The sequence below is a fragment of the Brienomyrus brachyistius genome, chromosome 19, assembly GCF_023856365.1.
Source record: "Brienomyrus brachyistius isolate T26 chromosome 19, BBRACH_0.4, whole genome shotgun sequence".
Lineage (NCBI taxonomy): Eukaryota > Metazoa > Chordata > Actinopteri > Osteoglossiformes > Mormyridae > Brienomyrus > Brienomyrus brachyistius.
This window is the reverse complement of record NC_064551.1, coordinates 4641954-4659207: the sequence shown is the minus strand read 5'-3', so window position 1 is coordinate 4659207 and position 17254 is coordinate 4641954. Positions and strand designations below refer to the sequence as shown.

Sequence of the window (17254 nt, the reverse complement as noted above, 5' to 3'; positions counted from 1 at the left end):
ATATAATTTCCATAAATACAATACATATATTGGAAAACAGTCTAAATATGTCAGTCCAGTTTATACCATATTAAATACTGTATTAAACTACTGAAATTTGCCGTTTCCAATGATATAGCCTATTTAAAGGCATATATCTTATAATCGTGCCCGTTTCAAATTGCATTGGAAATAGTTTTTCAGTTAAGAAAACGGTGGAAAAACAGGGCATGTTCTAAGGATTAAAAAAAAAACGCAAGAAAAACGTGCTGTCAGTTATTTCTGAAGCGGACAAAAAAATGTATAATCAACAACATGAATATGGAAAAAACTCCCAACCCATAACGGAGCAGAGAGCTAATCCGATGCATTTGAATGGGTGGGTTGAGGGCTGAGCTCGAGTGCAGCCGGAGTCCCGGACTCAGCGTGCGAAAGCAGCCCAGCCGCTTCCCCGCCGTGAACGACGCTGCGTGCGGCTCATTCAATCTGGAGCGTCAGATGGTGCGACTGGCGGCGGCGCAAGGTGCCCCGCGTCTCTCCATCGTCCCCCCTCCTCCGTGACTCGCCGCCGTCCATCGACATCGCATCGCCACCCATTCGCGCATTACAGCCGATCCCCGACACAGAGGACATCTAGGGCAACGCGCTGAGGCTCCGCCGATCCTGGACTGGCACCCGGCACATGCCGGATAACGCAACGGAACGGAGGAACAACGTCAGTCATCGGTCTGGATTGTATGGGCAAATTGCTCTGTCTACTTCTGGAAAGATAACAGCAGCAGAATTTTCCCGTCCGTCGTTAACCCGGTAAAATCAGTTGTATCTCCCGACCTGGACACCCCAGCAGTGGAGGGAGGAGCGATGGGAGCAGCTATATCGCCGTAAACAACACTGCTTTGTCTCATCCACGAACTGTAGTGACTGACATCGCTCATCTGAAGCCAGAACAATGAGACGGACTTCTGACTAGATGCTTTTTCAATCGCCTCTTTATGTTCACTTTGTAGAATAATAATAATAATAGGTTTTGGAGCTCTATGAACCGGTGCATGCATGTGTCTTGTTTTTATTTTATTAAGAGACTGGCCACCGATACCTATTCTGACCTAACAGTCAGAAATTTTCCACTTGATCAACTGGCTGAAAATTGGAAACACTGGCGATAACCAACCGGGATACTAGCCGCTGTGTCCGTCTTAATTGCCTCCACGATCGGATACAATTTTGTGCGCAAAACAGAAGAACACTATCCTGTGGATAAAGGTATGCATGGGAGAAGACAGTTGCATTTGATGAATCGCGGGTGGAAGTGAATTGGTCCTCGTCTCTGCTGGAACTGCTTTGTGGACACCGGAGAGATTGGGGATCTTGGAGTTAAAGCGACCCACGTGGAGCGAGCACCCTAGTCGGACTGTTAACCATGGGCTGTTGCAGTGGTCGATGTACACTTGCCTTTATATGTGGCATTCAACTGGTAAGTTCACCACCAAAGGTTATGTTAAGGCATGTCGATTAAGTGCCTTGGTGATGATTCCGGTGCCGGACGCTTGCGGCGGCCGCCGTTACACTCGGGTCCCGGACTTGAGGAGCGCAGTGATGCCGCTTGTGCGCGTCCAGGCTGTATCTTACGATGATTCAAGCGCAAAAGCCGGGCGTGAAACTGGTCGGTACACTGGGCTCTCCGAACTGGGGTGCATGGATATCCTAGGAGGATCAGGCGACTATACTCGAACTTATCCTACTTATCCTTACTCCGCTTTAAAACGTTGCACATACATGCGTGTTATTGAAGCCGGTCCCTCCGCCGGCAGTAGCTCAGAATGACGACTTGTACAAAATTGTCTATTTTTTTCCCCCAGCAAGATTCAACTAATTAAACCACGCAAGCAAACATGCAAATAGTTACAGGCAAACGCAGCGCTTCTGTTAATCTTTCCCGTGTCTTGACCCCAGACATGACTGCGCAGAGAAATTAAACGGCTCTTGGAATATTTATTCTTGCCCCCCAGAGGGAAGTCAAGGTAAATTAGTATTTTCTGTCAATTCTGGTTCAACACGGATATTCTTTGCTTCTGGAAAAGGACCTGCATATGTATTTACTGCAGTACTCATTTTTAGTTTGGAAAATACTTACTATTGATGAAAAAAATGGAAACTAAATGGATTACCAGGGTATTTCTCAAACTTCACTGACCTGAGTAATATTTCATCTAGTTGTTTGTTCTGGTGAAGTGTGTATGTATGTGTATGTACACACACACACACGCACACACACACACACTCCATACAAAAGCAGAACTCTCATGTAAGCAAGCATGCATTAAGCTGTCATTCCTGGAGTTTCATAGCCAATTTACACAGTTAGGGATCATGATTATGAGTGTTACTTAATTTTTCACTTCATTATTATTTTTAAAAATTAATTGGTCACATGTACTTCTTCTGCTGTTTTCTGCATCTTGTGGCTCGCCAGTGTAATGAGCCTAATTGCGTGTGTTGAAAATCCGAAGAAATGTAATGCAAGGCAATGACAATGCTGCTCCACGGATCCCCACTGGAGGCTTGAGTCACTCTTGTGTAATAGGTCACATGATATCTGCCAAATGCACCTCTCCAGGCTGAATTTGGCCATTTGTTGTCTCTACAGCAGTGTACGTTGGTGTGAAAAACTGTTCTTGGGGTGATGTCATTCTTTTGAGGCAGGTTTCATTTGTAGCGTGACCCATGCGCACATTCTGCTCCTACTGACATAGGTGACTAATCACCATCCAGACTCTCTTGTAGGTCCCTGCACAGCCCCACAGCATAAGGCCTCCCAAGATTTCTTCTGAGAGAACAATGGATTTGCACGCGTGCTGTAAAAAATAAACACTCAGTCTACTTAAATCTCAAATTAAATACTTTATATTTTATTACCTAAATATAGTGTCAGAAGGACTGGTGTCTTGACTGGTGTTTGGTGTTCAGTGAGAATGAACTTGGGCCCATTGAGTTCTCATGTAGATGTTAGTGTTGTTTATATAAGACAGCGATAGGATAGATTGTGTTGTAGGAACCCGGTTCAAGGACCAATCCTAACCTTGTCCATAGTCACATGACCACTCGTCTCATCTCCACGTAGAATGGCTTTGACCTTTCAGAGGAGCCCCTCGCTATGTCGGGTAATTCCCCATTTCTCACATTGTTCATTCTGAGTGCATCACTCGACCTTAAAAGTCTTCCTCCGAAAGGGCCGTGATTTCCCGTAAAAGCCGCCCTAGATCACAAGCCATATTGGTGGCACTGAAGTGGATTTCTTTGAAGTGACATGATTTGGACATTTCCTTTCACTCGGTTTTCCTCACCATCAACTTCAACATTTTACCCTGTAAGATTTAATGGCAACTTATTAATGTATTCATAAAGGAAAGATGAGTTTAACAAATCCGTAGAGGACGGTAGATTCCTGGATTTCACATGGCTGGCTTATAGAGTGACACCGATCATCCTGTGCTGTCTGCATTCCTACATTCCCTTAGCGATGGACAATCTGCCAGCTCTTATTCACGCATAGAGCACGATGACCAAACAGAGGACAATTAGGGACAGTAACATTTAAAAGTTCATCTTAACTGACGTCAAAGGAAAAGCCAGTGGCAAGACAATCAGCTTCACTGGAGCAAATGGAAAACTGTCTCTCTCAGTCATAACCTGACTTATAACTAAATACTGTGTAGATTTTGTCCTGGGTGTAAAAATGGAATGTTATGTTACACATCCATTCTACATGCGCTGGCTCATTAGAAACAATCTTTGGCTTGTAGCATTTCTGAATGCCAGCCGCAACAGGCAGTGCGCTGCTTTTCATATGCTAATCGCAAGAGTCTCTTCTTTCCTATTAATACAAGTTAATTAATTGATACAGCGGCTAAATGGGGGGAATGGTGCAATTAATGTGAGTCAATTAAAATGTGGCATTTTGGCGCATTCTCCATTCGTTTCGTGACGGAATGTCATAGCAACCACGATAAACAACCATAATAAAGTCATTTTCTTTTCGTTCTGTTTAATGATCAGCTCTGGCATGCATCTCAGTCGCCATATCAGTTGTTTTGTATGCTACTACAGTATATTAATAGGTATCATAACAATATTTAAAAGAGACTAATTGAAATGTCTGAGTTTTCATGCAATGGACAGCACGCACAGTTTTTGGGCAAAACTTACTGCCTGCTGCTTGTGTGTAGGTCTGCACAGCCCAGGTGAAACAGCATCCATTCCACACGAGGATGTATCCAGTAGTTAAGGCATGATTCATGAGGCGTCCTTTGCCCGGAGTCATTTTTATTGCATGATTCGTCGGGGCACCGACACCTAGATCAAAGTTAAAATGGAAATCACCTGAAATCTTTTTCATGAGAGAATCAGCGAGGCCTCTGGTAGTGGATTGAAGCATAAATCGCGATGGGATCAATAAAACTACATCAACAGCAATGCAAATATAATGTGCATGTTGCATAGCCGCATTGTCTGTGTCAACGCCACCACTTCTGTCAGGATAAATACTGAATTTCGGCAAGGCTAATAGGTAGAAAATTGGCCCAATAAATAACGGTGCATATCAGTACTGTTTGTCCATGGGACTTATACTGGCAGCACCACTAACACTGTGCTTTGTGGCATGACTGAGGACTGGTTTCATGTGCTTGAGATGAACCAAAGTAAACCCCTGCTTTGTTTCTGCTGAGAGGCACCACTGCCGATGCATTAATGTACAACTCATTAGGATATATCCCTTATTCCGGTTACGTGGAAGCATAATTATGGGGGGAGGAAGGTTTCTGGAAATGATCTGTGTGTTTCTGCTCTGACTGCCAACCCTTGATCTCGTTGCCAGTCCGCTTGTTCCTGATCGTCCTCCATCGGGTTGCCATGTTTGGATTTATACGGCGACGATGCATTCTTGTGTCGCGGTAATTTTTACGAAAAGGGAGCACTTCGAAACTTCCGGTTCTGACTAAGCTTTGTTCCTATGGGAAGGCAAATTATGGAACAAAAGTACCACCTGGGAATTGTGTGCAGCTATCAAGAACAAACTGTTATCAACAAAACATGAAACGAATGACAAGCCTGCAGAATTTGAAAGGATTTTCATGGGAACTGGCTTTTAAATTTATTTGAAACAAGCAAACATTTGTGTAGTCTGTCTATTTTTTTTCTTTGAATGTCAGTGCTTTCTGGATGGAAAAATCTTCAAAGACAGTCAGCATCCGACGTATGTGTTGTTCGTTTATGCTGGGGGGGGGCTGTTTTCCCTTGGGTTGTTTTAATCCCAAATAAGTTACTTCTACGAAACATCATCCTTGCTAAGCAAAGTAGCGAAGCCAGCAATGTGAAGCTCAATATTGATACAAAACAGTATCATGCCAGATTAATATCAGCATTAAATACAATAAATTTGGCTAAAAAGAGATGGTCTGTCAATTTGGCTCCATTAACTGCAAAAGAGTAAAAGTGTTTAAGCAGAAACGTCACCAGAACGAAGATGAATGTAAGTAAAAATAACAGCAGTAGCCCAGCTATGACATTAATGTGGTTTAATGTAGAATAGTCTGGAGGAAGATGAGCAGAAGCAGTTGGTGGAGATGCAGACACAGGCAAGCCTTCATAGCAGGAAAAGCCGCCATCTTTTTCAAGGGCGCTGGAAGCCACGTTGTAGAGTGCTGAACTGGTTGGTTGAAACTAAATCTTGGTCTGGACTTTAACTATCTGGACCTGGATTACCCACTTCTGGTCAGGACCTTACAGGTAGAGAAGAGGCTTTAGCCTTCCAGCATATAACCACGGAACATTTTAACATTAGTGAATGACAGATATCCCCTGTTCGGGACGCTGGTGTCACAGAATGAGTAAAACTAATAAACACGGGAGCTATTTCTGCGAGTAGGTGAGGGAAAGCAGAAAGAGAAACAGGTACTGGATGGTAACAGGATTTTGGACAGATACCAGGATGGTAGTTGGGTTTACAGAGAGGAAAAAAACATAGCTATTTATTCCTGTTGTCACGATGAAAGGCTAGGTGAGACAAATCGACAAGAATAACTACAGGTACCTGGTTCTGTCCTAAAAAAACATAAACGGTCCTCCACACACACACACACACACACACACACACACACACACACACACAGACTCATGGTTCTGATCCTCCGCTGTTTTCCGAAAGTATCCATTAGTATAAAGGTGGATAAAAGTAACGTGTTACTTAGGGTGCAAACCACAATGGCCAGTAAGCACTGGCATATAACAAAATGCCGTCTTTTGTGTTTTATTTTATTTAGTCAATTTTCATTAATAGCGGCAGCTGAATTGTCCTTTTTACAGTGTGATGTGGCGGCAGCGCGGACCTTGATTCTTGAATTGATTTCAGATTGCCTGTTCCAGCTGGTTGCCGGATCTGGCAGAATTAGCCTATTATAACAGCCCAACCCGACCCCCCCAGATGTCTCTCGGAATGAGGGGGGCGGGCTGTTAGTGTGTCCCCCGTCATTCAGCCATGGGTCAGAGATTTATAGCCGTGGATTTGTACCGAATGCGTTGAATCTGAGCCTCTGTCGTCATAAATCAGTTCGGTTAAATGAACCCTCTTGAGTTCTGTCCTTGATAGACTTTTGCCGCATCGGCTTACATGGTAGAGTGAGAAACAGCAGCGGCGCTCCCACCGAAGGTGACAAAAAGGACTGCTTGCTGCTACCCCTTGTGCGCCTGTGTCTCGTTCTCTCGCTCTCCTTTTTTCAGGGATAAAAACAGCACAGCTCCGGTCGAGACCACAAGCTGATATCCCACAAATACGAGAAGGTCTCTAGTCAGTAGTCACAGCCTGTACATTTCCACCTTTCATTTTTATTTAAAATTCTCTAAAATGTACGACATGAAAGCAGGAAACAGAAAATCCAGAACACCGCCCCTGATAGGTCTACGGGGCAGATCCAGATGTGTTTGGGTTAAGAGTACCGATAAATGACTGCCAGTAATGGCGGTCTTGCAATTCCTAGAACAAAGAATAGAGGAGCTCTGAGGCAGGGGTTCGGTGTTCCGACAGACAGCCAGGGATTTCTTTTGCCTGCTGGTCTCAGTGTCTCCACCCCACGCACTGCATTAACCTAGGTCACACAGTGCGCAGTGCAAACTCCTTGAGCACCTTGGAGTTGCATCCTTGGAGGCAAGGTCAAAGTCATGTTGTCATGTCAACCTGCATGATGTGTTCTCAGGTGATCTTCTAACACTGCTAAAAGAGGTGCGAGTGCGTCCTGGTTCTCCAAAGGACCCCTTCGCTTGTCCGGTCGCAGTGCCAGCAGGAAGCTGAGGCAGTTTGGCAGCGGGTTGTCAGACGGATGCTGTTTATGTACCCTGGGCAGGGGAGGGGGGGCACTTCAGAAAGCGTGAGCTCTGTAAGTCGTCCCAGGTAAGAGGCTTAGCTATTGAGGCAGGAAGCGATATCGCTGGCGTCTCCTGTTCGGATTGGTGATCAAAGGATCAGTGGCCCTCTGTAATGTTTACCGCGTTACATCAAGGCAGTGAGCAGCACACTGGAAAAAGTACTGAGTGGTTATAGTTTAAAGTCCCAGGACTTATACCTTTTTAAAAATCACTGGAATGCCTAAGTATGCTATCCAGCTGCATGTTATCATTTAGGAAAAACAAAATATATTATATAGTCCTTAGGCTATGGATGTAATAACCAGCCAACATACTGAGAATTTGTTGATTCTTATGTTATGAATTTCAGGAAACATACCGATGAAAGTGAATCTCCCAAACACTTTAAAGGGAAACTCTTTTAAAGCTACAGTCCTACTGTCATTGTGTGCTTGATGATGATGATGATGTATCGCCCAATAATGTATGCTGACATCACAGAAAAACCATTTCTGCCTTCGATTTCTCCTGGATGCCCCTAACTAATCATTCTTCAGCGATGTTGTTGGTGAAGTTTGGATTCAGCCACCACGGAACGCAGAGGTATCATATCCTGCTAATAGCCTGTGGTTCTGAGAACATTCCAGAAACGTTATGACATTCCCCCAAGAGATATTTGCACAGTTTTCTCTGTATTAAAGCTACAATGTGAAGTCATGAAGAAAACTGACATATTCAAAGGATTATGTTTCGTAGGGTTACTGGAACATTCCGAGCTTAGCTTCTGCTCCACTGCAGTCCCATTGGTATAAAGAAGTATTACACAACCAATAAGAATCAATTTGCGGACAAATGATGGATTCACTGAGGTTTAACTGTTTAAAAATGGATTCGGTCATATTGGTTACAAGGGTTTTCCATCAGCTTCCGGTAGCGCTGTGCATAGGGCTTGCTTGGGTGGCGCGGGCGGAAGGGGACAGAAGGGAAAGAGCGAGCATCAGACAGGTGGGGGTTCCCATCCGGTTTGGGGAGAGGACTCTGTGACCTTTGGCCTCGTTCAGACGTGTTTCAGGCCAGACTTTCTAATCGTTTCAGTGTCTGTTTCAGCAGCGTTTCCGTTTCTTTTGAATCCTCTGATTGAAAATGCATTTCTGTAATGTTACACAGCATTCCCGGCTACAGATCTGAGGCCCTTCCTTTGTCCTACTGTAAATGCTTCTTTTCAAAAGATGCTTTAGGCAACTATGGATGTTTCCGTTTAAAATTCGGATGCTTTTTTGTTAGATACAGTCCGGTTATTGCTTGCTGCTGCTCCATCCACTCATGAGGCTCCCAGCTGGATACTCCTGGATGAAGACAATGACAGTACAGGATCACACATCATGATAAGCGCACATCACTTTCTGCACTACACACTGTCATGACCCAGCTCGTCGGCTCCTCGTGTGTGCCACGCCCCCTGATTACCCGCGTGTGCGTCCCTGATTGTCTCCAGCCTTGTCTGATTACTTTGCTTAGTCTTGTCCTGTTTTAAGTCCTGGTCTTGCCTGTTACCCTTGTCCGTCATTGTGGATGTTTGTTAGTCCCTGTCCGATGCTCCCTAGTCCCCGTTACTATAATAAAACCCCGTTATTCCCCGTACCTGGTTTCCCTTGCCTGTTTCCCGCACGATCGCCGTCTCCAGTATTTCCGGATCGTGACAGAATGACGGACCCAAAGAAGAAGCAGAGAGGAAGGAAGAGGCTCCCTCAAGAGCCGATCTCTCTCGGCGCCTGCTCGCTCTCCAGGCTTTGGCTTCCGGCGGAGGACGAGAGGGAGGTACCTGCCCTACCTCCAGCCCGGGGGCCGACCACACGCGTCCCCGATCCTGCGTGGAAGTACTGGCTCTCAAGTGAGGACGAGGACGAGGAGCCCTTCCACTACCCGGAGCCAGAAGCCTTTTTTCCACCGTCCGTTTTTACGGACATCGCGCCGCCTCCCGCAACCGCCAGGCGCCTGCGAGGGAGACGGAGGAGAACGGCGATCGCCCGTACGGAGGACCTCCCTCCGTCATTGCCGGCGGACCCCGCTCCCGTGCGGCCGCCATTGCCGGCGGACACCGCTCCCGTGCGGCCTCCATTGCCGGCGGACACCGCTCCCGTGCGGCCGCCATTGCCGGCGGACACCGCTCCCGTGCGGCCTCCATTGCCGGCGGACACCGCTCCCGTGCGGCCTCCATTGCCGGCGGACACCGCTCCCGTGCGGCCTCCATTGCCGGCGGACACCGCTCCCGTGCGGCCGCCATTGCCGGCGGACCCCGTTCCCGTGCGGCCGCCGCCGCCTGCGCAGCCGTCTTCGCTGCCGCCGCCACCCATGATCCTCGCTGACAGGTACTTCACCCTCCAAGGACTGTATTGGAGGGTGATGGGAGAACCGGCCCCACAGGGCCCTCCGGAGGGGGAAAAGCTCGCAGTGCAACTAGGGCAGGATTTCGCCTCTTTCACTCCAGAATCCCCGTATTCAGATCTGGAGAGGATGGCTGAAGACCTCCGGAGGCTGATCAAGCTCCGGAGAGCTCCGGAAGCGCCCCCTTCGCCTGCAGCTCCAGGGCAGGCGCCCCCACTGCAGCAGCCTGCAGCTCCAGGGCAGGCGCCCCCACTGCCTCCAGTTCCTGACCGTGCTCCAGTTCCTGCAGAGGCACCCCCTCTGCAGCCGCCTGCTGCAGCTCCCGGGCAGGCGCCCCCACTGCAGCCACCTGCTGCAGCTCCAGGGCAGGTGCCCCCACTGCAGCCACCTGCAGCTCCAGGGCAGGCGCCCCCTCTGCAGCCGCCTGCTGCAGCTCCCGGGCCGGCGCCCCCACTGCAGCCACCTCCAGTTCCTGACCGTGCTCCAGTTCCTGCAGAGGCACCCCCTCTGCAGCCGCCTGCTGCAGCTCCCGGGCAGGCGCCCCCACTGCAGCCACCTGCTGCAGCTCCAGGGCAGGTGCCCCCACTGCAGCCACCTGCAGCTCCAGGGCAGGCGCCCCCTCTGCAGCCGCCTGCTGCAGCTCCCGGGCCGGCGCCCCCACTGCAGCCACCTCCAGTTCCTGACCGCGCTCCAGTTCCTGACCGCGCTCCAGTTCCTGACCGCGCTCCAGTTCCTGACCGCGCTCCAGTTCCTGACCACGCTCTAGTTCCCGGGCAGGCGCCCCCCCCGCGGCCTGACCGTGTTCCTGTCCCGGCGCCCCGGCGACCTGACCGTGTTCCTGTCCCGGCGCCCCGGCGACCTGACCGTGTTCCTGTCCCGGCGCCCCCTCCGCCTGCAGCAGCTCCAGAGGCGCCCCCTCCGCCTGCAGCAGCTCCAGAGGCGCCCCCTCCGCCTGCAGCAGCTCCAGAGGCGCCCCCTCCGCCTGCAGCAGCTCCAGAGGCGCCCCCTCCGCCTGCAGCAGCTCCAGAGGCGCCCCCTCCGCCTGCAGCAGCTCCAGTCCCTGTCCTAGTCCCCGAGGTGGTCCTGGACAACTCCATCTTGGCTCCTCCCTCTTCGGAGGTGGAGGAGCTGGAATGGGACCCCTCGGGGACAGAACTCGTAACCCCTAGTCCCTCGCCCCGGCGAGATCGACCCCGAACTAGGGTCGGCTTGTCTGTGTCCCGCAGGGGAAGGGGACACAGACGCAGGGCTGGGGTCCCGCCCGCCCTGCCCCCTGGCTCGCCCTCCCTCGCCTGCGCTGGGGCTCGGTTGGCGCCTGCGGGTCCTGGCCCTCCGCGTCGGCTGTCGCCTGCAGGTCCCTCTCCGGTGCCTCGTCGCCCTGCCTCGCTCCCCTCTCTGGGTCCTGGTCGGTCGCCTGGGGGTTCCCCGACGGCGGCTCCTCGGTCGCCTGCGGGGCCCTTACCTCCGGCCCTTTCCCGGACGTCGCCGCCTGCTGCGGCTCCCCCCTCCTCCGGGCCTTCGCCCTGGCCCCTTCCTACTCCCTCGTCCCCTTCCCCGGTGCTCCCTCCTGCTCCCTCCCTGGCCCCTCCGCGGGTCCCTCGCCCTGTCTCCTCGGCCCCTCCGGGGTCCCCTCCGGCTCCGGCCTCCCGGCCGCCTGCGGCCCCTCCGGCTGCCTCCCGTCGCCCGCTGGGGCTCCCTCGGGCTCCCCTTGGTACCCCCTCCTTCTCGCCCTATGCCTCTGCCTTCGTACCTCATGTCTTTGCCCCGTCTGCTTTTGTTCCTCGCCCGTCTGTTCCGCCCTTTCCTGCTCCTCGTTTCCCGATGTTCCCTCCTTGCACTCCCGCTCCTAGTGTCCCGCCTGTCCCTCCTATCTCTCCCTTCCTGGTCTGTCTCTCCGCTTTCCCGGTCCTGTGTCGAGTCGTGTCTTACGTTCTGTCTCTCGCTATGTTTTGTGCCTCTGTCCTGTTTCCGGTCTCTCGTTAGTTTTGTTCTTTTCTCGGTCCCGGTTCCTGTGTCCCGTTCGTCGCCTCCTCCCTGGCGCGCCCGGTGAAGCGCGCCTTTGGGGGGGGGTTCTGTCATGACCCAGCTCGTCGGCTCCTCGTGTGTGCCACGCCCCCTGATTACCCGCGTGTGCGTCCCTGATTGTCTCCAGCCTTGTCTGATTACTTTGCTTAGTCTTGTCCTGTTTTAAGTCCTGGTCTTGCCTGTTACCCTTGTCCGTCATTGTGGATGTTTGTTAGTCCCTGTCCGATGCTCCCTAGTCCCCGTTACTATAATAAAACCCCGTTATTCCCCGTACCTGGTTTCCCTTGCCTGTTTCCCGCACGATCGCCGTCTCCAGTATTTCCGGATCGTGACACACACTTTGCGGCCTCCGATTAATAACCCGTAGGGATGGTTCCTTAAATGCAGAAAAAATTTCTTTTGGCTGCGTACACTGACAACTGGGCATTTTGCTGACTTTGAATGCGACCGGGGGAGATTTTACCTTGCGATGGATGCCAGAAAAAGTAAGAAGCGACGAGGGCCAGAATTATTCAAAGTGTGTACACACTTTTCTAATTGACGGTACGGCCGCAGTGCAACCTGGTCATGGCTGTTGTTCTAGTTTTGCTTCTAACCAAGGAATCCATGTTCGACTGTAAAGCGGCAGAGCTGAATAATGGAGGCTGACTGTTCCAAATAATATCCGTCTATTAGACACGAGGCATAACTAGCCGTTTATGACTGTCCTCTGCCTGATATGAGGGAGACACTTTTGTTTCCCTAATTATGTGTAGTTTTGATTATTATCGACAACTGCACTTAGCAGCAATGAATGTCTCGGAATTGTTGCCTAGTCATACTCATGTGTGTGGATTCCATGTTTCTCACGCCACGCAAGGTCGTTTGTCATTGACCTCAAAGCCCCAGTGCAGCACAGTCTATTCATAAAAACAAAACAAAGGGCACAGGGCCTAAATGGGCCCCTGTCTTTCCTTTTGTTTCTCATCCTACGGCTCTTATTTCACTTATAATCAAGGCTAATTGGCGTTATTTAATAATATGGCAGTTGGTTCCAAGCCAACGCACAACCGGCAAATTGCATGTCGTCTACGTGTTGCCAGTAGCATTTCTGTACACGTCAATGCCAAGGCTCAAGAGGCGGTGTGCCATTTGTAGTTAATTGTGGAAAAGGAATCGGCAGTGTAGCGCGCTCTATGGATGCGAATGGCGCGTGCAAAAGTTCAGGCATTTGCTCGTGTTTTTCTGCTCTGCTCTTGACAGAAATTATGAAAAGGCGGTGATTTGTGCTCTTTGTTATCCTGCCCGGGAATGTTAATTTTGCTTGACACATCCATCCGTTTTGTGCAAATTACAGGGATTCAGCATTTAAACAAATGAATAAAGCGTAAACATGAAACTGGCAGCCTGAATGGCAGAATCCTCTGAGCTGTGCTCCGTCAACGAGGTGGAGGTCGTGTGACTGCCCGCGAGTTGCCGGTCAGAGCCTCGAAAACCATCACTCAGGTGAAGTGTGACCCCGGTGTTAGAGGAACGGAATGGCTCAGCATGTAGGTCCTGACCTTTTACACCGGCAGAGTGTTACGGATCACGTATATCGTAACAAAACAGCAACTACAAGAGCTGCAGGCAGATACGTGAAGATCCTATCTGTCAGAGAAGTTGGCTATTCGTGTAAGGCAGACAGATTACACAGTATCTTATTTGTGCTGGTTGATAGATTTTTTTAATATCCTGGGCAAAGGGATAGACACAGTCTGTTCACTTATGCTACTGTTTATTGTTTAGGTTTTTTTCCTGATGTTAGAGTTTATTAACATGTTATATGTGCTGCAAACTCTAATGTGGTTTAGAAGATGTATGGATAACTGTATGGATAGATGGCTCCCTAACCATTTTTGACTCGTTTTCTTGACCATGTTGAAATGCATAGCTTACAGTAGTGGCTTCTGTGTAGCACATTTCAATAAAAACCTACAGCCTCCCTGCGTATCCCTGAAGGAGACGTCAGTGTAGATGGGATGCAGCTCTGTCATTCCTTCAGCGTCTTGCTTGATATTGTCTTACTGTGAGCTGTGCCCACAAAACACGATAGGGTAGCATGAGCTGGAGAAAGAACTGGCACGCGATAGTCATGTTGCATCTGTCGTTGTCTTACGAGGGTATGTTGGCAATCACTGCAGAGAACTTATAGAGTTTGGAGATAGGATGGCAAGATGATTGCCGATTCAGTAAACCGGCCATGTCAGATAAAGCTTTGTTCGGTAACACTTTATGTAAACTGCAACTTCATAATAACTTTTTAATGCATTCATAGAACATTTAGTGCAACTTAATAATGCCTTTATAATGCATCCATAGAGCATTCAGTGCAACTTCGTAATGCCTTTATAATGCATTCATAGAACATTCAGTGCAACTTCATAATGCCCTTAAAATGCATTCATAGAGCATTCATAAGCAGCGTATACCTTAACATTCTAACATACTTCAATATACATTAACAACAAACATTATATGATAATAAACATTATAGTCATATAATATTTGGCTAACACTTTATTTGGATAAAATATTTGTAGCATTTCAACATCTTAGTTGAGATTAAACAATTCAGCAGTTCTGTGTTTGTAGATGTTCAAAAGAATACACAGTATATAGAGCATATGTAATGATTAATGAACAAACAAATTTTTAGAATAATTTAATTGAATGTGACTGCTCACTCAACTGATGTTATATTAATTATTGAATCTGAACTTGTATGCTGCTTATGAATTTTCTATGAATGTATTATGAAGATGCACTGAATGTTCTATGAATGCATTATGGAAGTGCAGTTAATGTAAAGCGTTACCTTTTGTTCTTTTCATGGTCATCCCACCGGAGAGCTGAGGTCTCTGGGGCGAAACGCGAGATGGCTGGGCTCAGAAACGGTCCAGAGATTGGCTGATGTTCGCCATGGAAACGTACGTGAATCTGTACTCATCTGAAGGCATGTCAGCAGTGATGTGACGGGAAATTACAGGAGGGCTGCAGGCATCAGCGGGCTGGGGAGATAAGCCGCGCTTCACATGCAGGGCAGATGGAGGTCCCAGAACTCGCTGTCGTCGTCAGATACCGCGGTTCTGTGACATCAGAGGGTTGGCTTCATCAGAGGAGGCGTGTCAGAATCATCGGGGTGTAATGCAGGTGCTGTGTACTAACAGGTCTGTAAAGGGTGTAATTAGTTAATTACTGCGCAATCGATTAATCACTGTGTGGTATCAAAGCTTTTTTATGTCAGGATATTACATCACCGGACTTTAATTCAGATCCCAGTTATGGTGAAAATGATATATCGATGTACATATTGACCATCTGTCTGAACCTTATTTTCGTACTTTTTCCACATGAATGGAAGTGAAGGCTCTATCCTGAGCTGTATCACAGTTGTCGATGCATCTTTATTTTCTATGTTGTTTTTTTTCTTTTTACAAATCCTATGACAGTCTGAGCTAATAATAAATGCCCTAACTGCATGTCGTCTGGAAGCAGGGACACCCACGAGGCTCTTCCACCGCCCATCGGGGGAGTCCCGGGCGATGTTGCCATGGTAGGTTCTCCTCCTGACTCTGACGGAAACGAACAAACAAACAGCCCCGCTGGGAGTGAAGTGGAGCCCGCCACGTGGGGCGGGGTCTGTGTGTAGAAAGACGTGCAAATTGAAACTAGATATTAAGCTTCTTATTCTGGCATACGCGGGGTTAATTCCTTGTCTGCCAGTGATCTGAGATGCCTGGGTAGGGTCTACCAATGTGCTATTTCAGTTTTAATGGAGCCCTGGATGCTAAAGAAGTCCTCACCTCACCCTCACAAGTTATAATGATGAACTGACCAATGGCTTTTGCAGGCGATGCGCTCGGCTCGAAAGTCCTTGACTTAAAGGAGACGCAAGCCCTCATGTGAAGGCTGAGTACCCAACTGGGCCTCTGTTGTGTTGTTCTTGGCTCTGCTACACAGTATCTCATATTTTCCAAGCGCCGTTGAAGGGCCCTGATTCAGAGAGGACCTGAAGTGTGTTTTTCTTGCTCGCCTGCTGTCTCCTCCTTTGGTGGCACAGTTGTCAGTATGCTAGAAGGAGACAGAGGAGTGTAAGCAGGACATATCAGATCAGCAAGCCAGAAAAACTGTTAATATTTGTAAGCTAAGCAGTGCCCGGCCAATTACATACATAAAAATGGCCAGATATATTCCACTGGATAAGTTAGAAATAATTTTAAGTACCAATCCTGATTATAAGAACAGTTCTACTCTCAAAAATCTGGAACCACAGCTTAGACCTATCAAGCTAAATTCCAAACTGCTTATGTTGTTTTTGACATCATAATGGGAGAAGTTAGGAATGACGTAAAACGAGGAACATTACGCATCATAATGAAGCTTCCACAACTTAACTGTACTCAAGGTGCTTCTTTTAAGCTATTTGGCCCTTGCTAGCTGTCTGGCCAACTGCTTTAAGAATGGCTCGCTGTGACAGCGTGGTACATTAACATATCCGGCAGACGGCGGTACCCTGATTTTCATCGCTCGAGTGATTCGCGCAATTACTCTCAGGCTGGAACCGCGAATCGACGGGGGCCAGAACTGTGAGGGGAGGATGTGCAACCCATCAACATGTAGCGATCCAGGTGCCCTGACTTCCTGTCGGGGGAACCTTGTTAGGCAAAGGACACAAGTTTTGTTCGGAGCCCCTTCCAGTTCCAGTTCTACATGTGTAAATGGGTCAGAAACATCCAATTTCCCACCCAGGAACTCGCATCTCGACCTCGCTTTGCATCTACACTTCTGAACAATTGCGTATGCGGCGATATTCTCTCCGTCTTGCATAGCAGGAAATCAATGACACAAAACTGATTTTGATGCTGCCCATTATTGCACAAGCAGTTTTTTTTATTATCTATTTCAGGAAGAAGCCTGAGTGTTTAAATAGCTAATTCCCACTGCATTCTGTTAACAATACAGTTTAAAAAAATCTATTAGCTATTGTGTACTGGCATGAGAAAATAATTATTGCATCATCGAGGTTCCGCAGAAGGAGTCTGCACCATCAAAGCTGATTTTAGTTGGGACGGTTTTGGCCCGGAATGTGGATCCTCGTGCAGAAACTCCCGTAGAGTTTATGCTGTTCATATTCTGCACTGTGGTGTGACTGATCATACTCTACATATCTGTAAGGGCACTGCCAGAAGTGCTCCTTATCACACTGGGAAAATGTGATTATATTGCGGAGTACAGGAAGGAGAACCTGCACGGAATGTATTAGAGGCATTAGATACACTTTTTTTAACGAAGTAAGTTAAAATGAATTGTAGCTGTGGGACGAAAAAAACGGGGTGGGGGATATGTTTCGATTGATAGTCATTGTTCACGACAGGAAACAATAATGGCCCTAATGGAAATAAATAACTTGTAATGAGAGCACGAAGATTTCAAAATTGTTTATTCT

At 48.3% G+C, this 17254-nt stretch overlaps 1 protein-coding gene across 1 annotated transcript in view; it reads left to right on the top strand.

Moving 5' to 3' along the window:
- The first annotated feature begins 330 nt into the window (after positions 1 to 330).
- nkain2 (sodium/potassium transporting ATPase interacting 2) overlaps positions 331 to 17254 on the top strand; it is a 120997-nt gene continuing 104073 nt past the window's right edge. Inside the window, exon 1 of the mRNA XM_048986115.1 lies at positions 331 to 1453. Coding sequence (XP_048842072.1) covers positions 1400 to 1453 — 54 coding nt within the window. The 5' untranslated portion in view covers positions 331 to 1399. The remainder of the gene's footprint in view (positions 1454 to 17254) is intronic.